Source organism: Mesoplodon densirostris, chromosome 18, assembly GCF_025265405.1.
Source record: "Mesoplodon densirostris isolate mMesDen1 chromosome 18, mMesDen1 primary haplotype, whole genome shotgun sequence".
In the NCBI taxonomy this organism is placed as follows: Eukaryota; Metazoa; Chordata; class Mammalia; order Artiodactyla; family Ziphiidae; genus Mesoplodon; species Mesoplodon densirostris.
In genome coordinates, this window is record NC_082678.1 from 38,636,553 (window position 1) to 38,648,647 (window position 12,095).

Sequence of the window (12,095 nt, forward strand, 5' to 3'; positions counted from 1 at the left end):
TGGCTTGCTTCTCCACCCACCAAAGTCAAGTTGTCCTCCAAGGTCCGCAAGCTCCCTCTAACCTTCGGCCTCACTTTCTCTCATTAATTCTCCACTCCCGTCCTTCTTGTCACCTGAGGTCACATGTCATTCACTCCTCGGTGTCTGTACTTGCCTCGCCTGGAGGTCATTTCCACTTCTCTAATGTCTGTCTGTCCATCCACCCACCTACCCATCCCTCATTCAGCACCAAGAGATCTGCCACTGCCACATGTGATGGTGAGCAAGAATGCTCCATGACGTTCGGGGTTTTTGTCTCTTCTGTTGTCTGCTGTGCCACGGCATTAAAAATCATGCCTGGTGCATATTAGACCCTCAGGATATTCGTGTTATAGAAATAAGCCTATGCACTGGATATAAACAGATGGAAGACTCAGTCTTTGTCTTGGAAGAGCTCACAACATGGTAGTGGAAGACGCCCAAGGACAGGTGTGTACTGTGCTGAGTGGTGCAGGGGCAGACACAAGCACAAAGAACAAGAAAGCCACCAAGACCAAACCCCAGCACCCCGTTACTGGAGTGTGGACAGAGAGATCCGTCCGGGGGCAGCCCCACTTGGCTGAAGACCTACCCGGGCATGGAAGGGCAAGGCTAGCACAGCTGGCAGGGGTCAGAGAAAGCAGGGCACTTTGGTGGAAAACGCAGCAATTCCACTTAGTGACAATACAACATAAAAGCATGAATAAAAAGGAGAACAGAGGGATGAGGCTGGAAGGACTAGAAAGGATCAGACTCTGAAAGGCCTTGTGTGACACAGTAAAGAATTTAAAACACATTTTTTCCCCAAATATGTTTGGAAGACCCCCAAAAGTTTTCAGCCAGACACCAGCGTGATGCTTATCTGCCAGCTGAGTGGAAGACGGATGGAGAGGGGGTGAGCGAGAAGGCAGAGAAGGCGGCTGGGACACTGCTGTAATCACCCGCACAAAACGGGAGGCTGGTCAAAGGGCAGAGGCTGGTCAAAGGGCAGAGGCTGGTCAAAGGGCAGAGGCTGGTCAAAGGGCAGACGCCAGGGCGATCCAGGTGGCGGAAAAGACACAATGTGTTGAATAGTCAGATGAAGGGGATAAGAGAAGGAGAAAGTCTAGAATGAGTTCCAGGTGCCTGACTTTAGAATGTAAATTAACAAGCATAGAAGGAAAAAGACAGACTTGGGAGAGACAATGATGAGCTTACGGAATGTGAGATGCCTCAGGGCACCCAGAAGAGAATTTCAAAGGGTCCAGGCTCGGCAGAGGAGTCTGGCCTGTGGGCACAGCAGTGTGGAGGGCAGCACCTCAGGGGAGGAGTGAGATGGGAAGAGGACCAGCGACAGGGCGCAGACAGGGGAGGGAGGGGCAGAAAGGAGAGCCGGAGGACCCATGCTTACTCACCCTTCGGTCCTCAGCTCCAAGCCCCCACTCCCTGATGGTCGCCCTGACCTCCTCGGTCTGGGTCAGGCTCTCTGTGCTCCCACCTCCCCTGGGCACCCCCCAGCACAGGTTCTACCACTACCCCTCCAGTGTCTGGCGTGGGGCCTGTCTGGTTGGCAGGTGTATTCAAATATTACATTTGTTGAGTGAGCTGTATCTTGGACAGCACTTAGGGTCCTCATGCTTGTGTGCCCCCCTCTCTCCAACGGGATTCTGAGAATGGAGCCCATGTCATTTGCCTCTTCGTCACTCTAGCAACCAGCACATCCCCTAAGGGACGACATCCTCCATAAACGCGTCCTGATAATGACAGGATGAACGAAGCATTCACTAACCTGCCACTGGCTGGACCAACTTAACCATGAAAATGGAAACATGCTCTTTCATTTTCTGAGTTCCCTTATCTGCCAAGTGTTTTGCTTCCTTTTCCCCATCCCTTGAAACAAATCTGAATTTCTTTTTTATGTTATTGCCTGATAAGTATGAAAATATTTGTATTTCAAAGCAGATGTGGAAAAAGATGAAAGTTCTGCAAACAACTCTACGTTCCTCTGGAGTGTCAAACCCGCTCCCCAACAATGTACTTCAGTTTACATGGTTTTATCGATCTTACATTGTCCCCCCAACAACGCTACGAGATGAACAAGGTAGGAGGTACGATCTCACCCTGCACATGAGGAAGTGGTGGTGTGGGAAGAAGAGCCATTCACTGACCTGCCCAGGCTCAGTGAGTGAGATAACGTTTTTCCTAGACTGCAATGACCACACGAAGAAGATCTGAAGACTGAGGTGTTTTCTATTACGTACAGTTTTTAAAGATTGCTAATTCACTTTTTCCGATCATCAAGTTAAAACTGGATTATACCAAATCTGCCTTTTTTTCTGAAAAACTGAATGAGTCTTTAAATTCTATAGTGCTTTACAATTTTCAAAAGTTTCACACAGATGTTTTCATGATTTCCTAATAGTATGGGATTATATGACCTTCTTGAGAAGAACGTCAGCTCCTCTGACGTCTACCTTCACTACTTGCCTTTGAGTCTGCAGATTCAACCTCCTCAGTGGGTTTCCTCACCAGCAAGGTGAGCTCTCGGGTATGTTCTTTGTCTGAGAATGAAAGGGAGCTCTAAGCCCAAGTCCCCCCCTGCACAGCAATGACCAGAGCCATGACAGTCTGGCTAGGAATGTCCAAACAAGTCAGCTGACCTTATTTATCTTTTCCAATTTATAAGACATAAAGATATTGAGAGTCATTGAATACAAAGCTATTTAAAGGGGTCGGTGTGACAATGTCGACCTGCAACTGACTTAGGTACAGCGTACTTTCCATTTATGCTCTTTCTTCTCTTTGAGGCAAAATAAACAATTGGAATTTGTATGAAACAGCCTTAAAAGTAAGGGAATTCTGTGAACATCACAACTGTCGCTGTCACTCCCTTCAGGTAGGTGGCATTTGGTCACCACTCAAACTGGACACTGTTGACAGGGAGAGGGGACACCTCCCACAATTCTGCTGGGACAACGGGTATAAAGCAGGCCCGTCCTGGGTAAGCTGGGAGGAAGGGCCCCTCAACTTCAGCCCACATGACAGTCATACTTGTGGCAGAGTGCTGTCCCTGAGCATCTCTGGTCATGGCCCTCACCTGGGACGTGCTCACACAGGCAGCTGCTCTCCTCTTTCTTTTCACCATGTCGGTTTAACCCTGGGTCAGGCTGAAGGGCCAGTGAGTCCATTCCCCTCCCCACTCGTGTCGAGGCCATGCACGCACTCGTTGTGGGTCCCACTGGGAGCTGGTGTCCTGTCTCTGGTTTGTACCCAGCGACGCCTTCGAAATCCATGATTTGCCGCCTCTACAGAAGTCACTGAGGCCGCTCCTCTAATACCACCCAAGTGCCCCTTCTTTCTTACTTTTTAAGAACTAAGAGACAGAAGTTTGGTCTCCCTGGAGTGGTGTTTTCTTCTCATGGACAGAGAGACTTTTACAGAGAGTTCTGTGCGGCTGTTAGGAACTCAGGGTGTGGAGTCAAGTGGACGAAGCCAAGTTTATTCATCGTACTTGGATCCCCAGTTTTCTCACGTGAGTACTGGGAGGAATTTAAAAGCATCTACCTCACGGTGCTATAGTGAATGAAATATAAATAATGTGTATAATGCTTTTCATTACGATGTAAGTGTGGTTTCACCAGGAAATGTAGAATGACATTTACAGTTCAACCTTATTAACTATGTGAATTTGATAAGCTTTTCTTGTGATCTTACCATTTATCCCCATTCTATTTTCTGTAACCCTGACTTTCTTTACATATTTCTCTACTTTACTAATAGTCTTATGAAGCCTCTAATCCTTTCTGGAATCAAGAATAAAATAAGTAAGCAAGAAGGCACTATTTTCTCTGCCAGCTCTGAACCCTCCCTGTCGTGTTTTTCTAGAAGGGAAGCCACCTAGGAGCGCAGAGAAGGCAGCCAGGCACGTGCAAACTGCACCAACGGTCCACACAAGCAAAGCGCTCCTTCAGGGAACTCCCCCAGGTCCTCGAGAACTCTCAGAACGACCAGTCCAGGCATGTGCTTCTTTCCTTTAGGATTGCTATATTACTTTAACTCCCTAGAATAGAATTTAGTTCACTTAAACAAAAATTTTCAAAAAAAACTACAATCACTTGAAAAAGATAATGAAAATAAATGTCTACAGTATGTCTGTCAAATGGATACAACCAAGCTATGGACAAAGGCTGTCATCAGCAAAAGACCTTTAAGAATTTCTTCCCCAGACTCACTTCACCGCTGCCCATCAACAATGACAGGGATCACACTTTACCTGCCAAATTGTGGACTAAGTCTACGAGGTTGTACAGGTTCATACTGGCCCAAATCAAATGGGACAGTAAACACCAAAAGAGAATTTCAGAGTAAACTGGCTAGGCTTTGGACTTAAGGCCCAATAGCCGTTATGAATGGGAGAGCCACCAAAGCTGAGAGAGAAATGTTAATGGTCGTCTACAAGACTTTCTACTATACCCCTATGGCCACTCATTTATAAAATATCTGTGTAGAAGAAAATAATTTACTGAATTATAGTAAACACTAAATGGCAAGATATTAAGTCTTCAGGGTTTTTTTTGTTTGTTTTTTTTTTTCCTTTTTTTTTTTGCTGTATGCGGGCCTCTCACTGTTGTGGCCTCTCCCGTTGCGGAGCACAGCCTCCGGATGCGCAGGCCCAGCGGCCATGGCTCACGGGCCCAGCCGCTCCGCGGCATATGGGATCCTCCCAGACCGGGGCACGAACCCGTATCCCCTGCATCGGCAGGCGGACTCTTAACCACTGCGCCACCAGGGAGGCCCAAGTCTTCAGTTTTAAAACTATGATTCTCAATGCAAGATTTTGCCCCAGACTCATAATAGCTCCTTGTACCTATTTAATAAAGTACATCCTAGCTAGAAAAATAAGTCTGAGTCTAGCTTTTTCAGGCCTATAATTTGCCCTCTAGAAGAGCAATTACGGTTTATTATCATAAATGAGATTCTGCCTCGGTCATCTTGCAAACAAAAGATAAGTTACAAGTCTATCAAGACTAATAATCGTATTGCAGCCTCTTCCTTTAACGGAAGGGCACTGCCAACACCAGCCACCAAGGCCGTGATGCTCCTCCCTCCTGGATGTACTGAGAGACTGTGCTTTCCTGGGCGCGAGGAAATGCGCACACTGGGCGAAGTAAGACAAGCTACTAGAAGAATGACGGCCTTTATCTGATGACCATTCCATGCCTAATGGCTGTTTGCTGGGCTTATCCCGTTTCCCTTGGTCCTAAAGGAGTACGATTTCACTGAGGAAAAAAGCCTGGACAGAAATTCCAAACAAGTAGGAACGCACCTGTGACTTCAGCAGTGGCAGGAGCATCGTTTAGCTTTTGAAATGGGTTACAGGGCTGACGTGTGCCCTCTAAGACGACTTTACTCAAATCAAAGTGCTCCTGACACTTTCTAAACATAAAGACAGCAGAGAGCTGCATCAGATCTCAAAAAGGGAAAGTCAGACATGAGCTTTCTGTTCTTAGGTATTTTCATCTGGATCTACTGCCCTTTTCAATATTTAGATTCATTTAAGAACTGAATGGCTGAAAGCAGCAAATACTAAAAATTATTTTTACACAGACATCTGACTGCATCTGAATTTGTCTCCTTTATTGTTTTGCTTGATATGTATGATTATTTGATCCACAAGTGTTACGCCAATAAATCGGAAGCTCCGTGAGGGCTCCGCCAGGACAGGTGGACAGAGGTTTCTCTGACTTAGTCATGCAGTATGAACCACTGGCTCTTTCTATTCTTCTCGGCCTGTACTGGCTATTAGACTTTAAAACATATTTTAAAATGCCGGTTTCGAGGTCTCCAGGAAGTAAAATGTTTAATTATTAACCATTAGTGGTATTAAAATATTTATATGCCTTTTAGCTCTACTTAGTTGAATTTGGTGGAGAGGACAGTAAAGGACGCAGTGCTTTACTTGGGGTCTAACAGTGCTCTCAGTTCATCTGAAAAGGATTCAGACATAGCTTTCTGCTGAGACCCTGTATGGACCTGTCTGAAATCACCTGTGTTGATGGAATGTTTTTACCTTTAGCCACTACGAGCAAAACAAGCCCACATCTCAAAACCGAGTCTAATAAGGAAAACTATCGCGCCAGTTATTCCCACAGCAAAACTGCCCATCTCAGCTCCATTCTGAGCTCCGAGCCCTGCATTTTGGTTAGAGTTGGAGAGCACTACATATCCCCCTCTCCGTATGTCCCTTTGGGGGTGGGGTGTTCTTTTCACTTTACAACTCAAGGCAGAATACTGGGAAATGATTCAGGATGGACAAGCAAATGAATGTTCTGTAACATGGAGGAGACGGACATTCATGATTTTACCTGATCTGTCCACGAACCAGAGGTCTGTTCTTTGTCCTATTCATGTTTGAATCAAATGGAACCTCAAAAAACTGCAAAAAGATTGAAAACAAAACAAAACATTAAATACAGTGTGAAACAATTATTCTCTTCTGCTTTAATTCTGCAGTTTTTTTTTTCCACAGTAAATTTCATTTTAATTTTGATACTACAAACTCATACTCTTGGTACTCTTTAGAGAAAAATTCTCTGGGAGGAACACATTTTAAAAAATATATGCACTAATTGTCAGGAACATGCACAGTTCTCCTTTTACCTGCTTTGAAAACCACGTGTTAAACACACAGTTGCATTCCTCAAAGCCAATGTTTCAGGTTTAGAGCATTAGTGTTGTCCATGATTTCAGAACTTTTCACACATCCCAAAGCCTGTGAATCAACCAAGAACCAGGTGACCACGGGAAATGGGCTACTAGAGCCAAAGCCAGGTCTGAAGGGAATAAGGTGCCAGATGAAACCATACACACGCAAGTGATGAGGTTACACCGAGACTAGGGCCACATGCCCCTCTGCCTGGGACAGCTCTCCTGTACACCTGAGACCAGGGTGTCACACCCGTCACTGTCTTATGAACACAGCCAAGTGCCCGTGGGGGTGGAGACTTAGGTGGCTTCTAGGTCTGAGGCCGCAGGAATATTTAGTGTCTGGAGCCTTAGTTTCCTCAGCAGCAAATAAGAACAGTTGCTCTCACCTACCGACGTTGGGCAGTGTGTGACGACACTGTTGCCATGCAGGCCGAGAGCTGCCACTTCTCCCCCGCGCCTGCGCCCGCCCACAAGACTCCCAGCCCCTCACAAACCCGACCCTTCCTTCAACACTAAGGTCCGGTTTAACTGAAGCCTGAACCTCTGACCTGATGTGATCCCCTCCTCCTTTCCATCCCCATGGCACCTGCCTGAACCACCTGGAAATGTGGCTGCACCTGAGGTGAAATCGAAATGCTGCAAATACAACAATCACTCGTCAAGAATTACAGAATTTAAAAGGTGGTAAGTCTGCTTCTGATTTCACATGATAGCAGTGTCACTCTAGTTGGTAAATGAAAATACAAACTGTCCGTTTTTTGGTTCAATCTTTTTTTTTGAACTTTACTGAGGTCCACTTGATATACAATGAACTACATGTATTTAAAATATATGAGTTGGTTAAGTTTTGACATCTGTACACACCCCTGAAGCTATCACCACATGAAGACACCGCACGCATCCATCTTCCCAAAAGCTCGGTCATGCCCCCTTGCAGTCCCTCTCCCCCACCCTCCTGTCCACACCTCATCCTTAGGCAGACATGGAACCACTCTGTGCCCCTATAGACTATTTGCATTTTCTAGACTTTTACGTAAATGGAATCAAATAATATGCCCTCTCTTTGTCTGGATTTTTTTTCACGTGGCGTAATTATTTTGAGATTCATCCTATCACTGAGTGTATCAATAGGTCATTCCTTTTCACTGTTAATATTCCATGACATGGTAATACCACAATCTGTACATCCATTCACTTGTTGCATATTTGGGTTGTTTCCGGGTTTTGCCTATTATGAAAAAGCTGCGATGAACATCTGTGTGTAAGTCGCTACATGAACACATGCTTTTATTTCTCATAGGTAAACACACTAGTGTGAGTCATCGAGGAGATGCATGTTGAAACTACTCAGGAAACTGTTCCACGAAGTGGATTGCCACGTTACCTTCCTGCCACCAGAGTATAAGAGGTCCAGTCCCAGAGCCTCCAAGAACTAAGCTTTGCGTCATATCTTGGGGCAAGGAACTACAGCCATCCAAGGACAAAGGGCACGCGGACTGGCCAGCAGAAGAAGGTAGAAGAACACCAGCTACTACCCTGTGACCAGTTGCAGAAACAAGGAATGTAATAGTTCTGAGTATTTTCTCCTTGTTTTACTACAAATATGTTTGCATATATAAACCACATTTTTTATTTGTCTCCCATTCTCCTACCACTGAATATATGCTAATAGTATTTACTCTCATGCCTCAGTATAGAAGTTACACAGGATCAGCTGGAAGAGAAGTGAACATTCCCCCAGAGAGGAATAAAGGGACTTTGCCTCCTCTTTCAGGGAGTGCATCAGTGAACTGTTGGTTGTAAGAAGGAGAATTTCATCATGTTCAGTGTACACACAACTTTTTGCTATCGCCTTATCTGGAAGTATGACTGAAGGGTGTATCCGAGCGCCAGGCCGACAACGGCAAGCTGTGATGGGTCCGTGCCATGTTGACTCAGCTCACCGGGAACCAGGCTGCCCGGAACGCCCTCTCCCCACAGCTGTAGCTTAGGGGCAGCCACGGAAGCACGCATGAGATCTGGAAGGTGGGAATGCAGGAGCAGCCATGTTTACACTTGCAAAACTGGTGTGAGGTCAGGCTCTACTGTGGCTCACACATGGTTGCTGGGATCCGTTGGCTCGCCTTGCTGGCCCGGGGCCCGCAGCTGCCCCCCGAGCTCGTCCACGTCTCGTGATCCTGGGCCAAGTCTGTGTGCTGTTCCATGGTCAAGTGCATGCTCTCCTGCAGGTCAACCTGCATCATCAAAGGTGCAGGCTTGGAAGCGGCAGGAAACAGACACGTGGTCCAGTTTGTTCTCATGCATTTCTGCTCCTCCTTGCGGATTCTGGGTCACTCCTGCTCTCCTCTGCTTTCCTCAGGCCTGGCACCAGGCACAGGGGCAAGAGGCTTACGGGGCTGCATCACATCCATGGTCCCACCAGGCCTAATCCCTTATATCTCTCAAGCGGTTCCGACATCCTGATCAAACCTTAACTGATACAGGCCTCTTCTCTAATACTTTCAACAGGGCCGCTGTTTAAAAGTAGTTAACTGTCCAGTATGTCCATCTTATGATCTCAATGACAGGCTTCCTGAGATACGTGAATTTCCCATCCTTAATGTTAAAGAGAACTATGCAAATAGGCACTCAATAAATAATTTATTAAATAAACCATCACTGCAAATAAGTATATTTGTAGACTGCATTACATGTTGAAACGATTTACAATTTATAAGTGTTAAAAACTTCTTTGAATGTGTTCAAGTTACACATAATTAAAATGTTCCGTCTGTTACATTCCCCCCTTCCCCAATATTCAAACACACAGAATGTGTTTATATACTTATAAACACATAGAATGTGTTAAATAACACATAGAATGTGTTAAATACTTATAGAATAAGTATTTGAAATAATCTTTGATTCATGACCTATTAATTTAATTTCACAGGACAAATGAGGATTCCAATTACAAATCATGTTATTTAAATGCTGATGAGGTGTTATCCAATATAACACAGAAACTCTTGTATAAATAACTATCTTGGCAGTTCTCAAGTCTGTGCGCGTGAACACACACACACACACACACACACACACACACACACATTTAGTTCAGGAATTCTAATGAATGGTTTCATCTGGATGAAAAAAGATGTTACATTTTCTCTGTTTCTGGCAAGTCAGCCATCCAAAGATGGGAACTGAGGTCTAGAACACAGCAACTGAACTGCAGGGTGCCAAAACTTGGCAGTAGCTTCTGACTCCCACGAATGCTCGAATTTATCAGGACAAGCGACATCTGGGTAGAAATACCACGCTGACCAAGACTTCTGGTTCATTCCAGTGAGGGCTAGACAATTCCTCCGAGCGCGTTATGCTACTTTACGCTGTTTTTCATGCGTTTCCTATAATGCCTTTCAGTGAGGTTCACTGCTTTGGTTTAGCTATTGAAACCGCATTCCCAAAATGTAAAGCGGTGGTGATACAGATGAGAAATTTAAACACTTTAGAACATATAGCTGGTTTGATAATCTACTCACATTTTTCCCCTGTGCTTTGCAATTTTTTCATAATGTTATTATCATTTCAGTTGGCTCCAACTACGTCCGAAGCGGAGAAGTAAAACTCCTACAACTTGTGTTGAAAATAAAATACAAATGTTGTCTTACCAACCCTTAGAACACACTGTTCGGCCCGCCTTTTCATGTACCCTCGCTGCTTTGAATAACACCCCCAGTGATACGCTTTGGTGAGCACACTTGGACAGCCGCTCAACCCAGGCCTGTCCTCTCGGGCCCTTCCTTTAGAAGGCTCTAGTCATTAGGTCTCAAATGGCCATGTCACCCAGTAATTTACCCCACACCTGGACACAGTGACTGGTTTACTGAGTGGGTATCTGATTCAAACAGAGTCTTTCCTTGGGATTTTACAAACCAAAAGCCCAGGAAGGTATGTCCTCCCTTCTCTTGGGTTGCCTGTGGCCATGGAACAGGACAAAGGGAAGTGGAGGAGAGGCCCAACACTGATCCCTTGGGTCAAGTTACCTCCAAGGTTCCACCTCCGCCCTTTCCAGTTGAAGCCAACACCATATGGGTCCCACCCTCTTAGTTCCAACGTCCCAATACAGGAAAGGCTGTAAGAACTTCAAACATCAGAGCAGTGCATTGCCCAGGAGTGAATAATACTTGCTTTTTCCTTCAGCAAACAACTTATTTTCTGTCTATGTTCATTTCCAAAAGAAGTTTTTCTCAGTCTCTTTCCCTCATAAAAATCCGTCGTTCTTCTGGAATTCTTTTCATTTAAAATTTCCCCTTTAATCCCGGTTTCCCACCCCACCAGCCTCCACTGGTCGACACTCCTCCTAGGTTCTTGTCCCCCAGCTATCCTATGAGCTGTTATATGAGTCAGGCTCTTGGGGCTGCAAATGGCAGAAACACAACCCAAACAGCTCAAAGAAAAAATGGGGCTTAATTTCTTACTACAGGGCTGTGCCTGCTTTTAGGAATTACTGGGTCCAGTGCCAAATGTGCTGTCATGATTCTGGCTCTTTCCGTCTCTTGCATCTGCCCCGAGTACTCCTGCATGCAGGCGCCTTCCAGGAAGCAGGCAAAATGGCACACGGGCAGCCCTAGACTCTCATCCTCCTGGTGACCCTAGCAGAAAGTTTATTTCCTGATACCTCCAAAAGAAAAGTCCAGACCCACCATGGCCATGAATCCTCATAGCTAGGTGATGATGCGACTAGCCTGTGACCACGGGGAGGGTGCAGGTGGAGAGACACAGTGACACCGCATCGCCCTCAAATCGTGAGTGTTGTTTTCTCGATAGGAAAGGACAATTCTATTACCAGAAGAAAATGGGAAGATGTTAGGCAGACGGATGCAGTGAAATTATTTCTAACTCACTGTAAAGCTAACGGCCCCAAATCATTTCATCTCACGTCATACCTATAAAATAACTTGCCTACATTACTCCTAGTTTAAGTATTTAAAGGCATTAATCATTACAAACATAGTAAATAATTTATATTAATCTTTGTCTCATAATCAGTTTGGGGATCAATAGTTCTATCTATTTAATAGAGTAGTAAATGGATTACTTTTTCCTCCTTGTAATCACATTAAGATACAGGCCACTATTACACCAATGGGTAAATATTTACTAGATTCCTAATATCAGATTTGTGCTTTTCTATTATACCATGCTTTTATATTAGTAGATGATTATTATTACTCCAGAGAGATGCTGCTCAGATATAAAATATACTTATTAACCCTTCTAACAGATAACAACATACTTACAACACTACTGAATTTTGTGAGCTAAAATGACAGACACCAAAAGCAGGTCGAAATATAACTTGGCCCAAGTGATGAACTTCCTATTCCTATTTTGATTAATTACAT

At 44.9% G+C, this 12,095-nt stretch overlaps 1 protein-coding gene across 1 annotated transcript in view; it reads right to left on the reverse strand.

Annotated features, from left to right (window-relative positions):
- LOC132478073 (protoheme IX farnesyltransferase, mitochondrial) overlaps nt 1–12,095 on the reverse strand; it is a 112,138-nt gene that overhangs the window by 30,822 nt on the left and 69,221 nt on the right. The window contains 1 exon segment of the mRNA XM_060080831.1: nt 6,363–6,433. Within this exon segment, the coding sequence (XP_059936814.1) occupies nt 6,363–6,433 (71 nt within the window).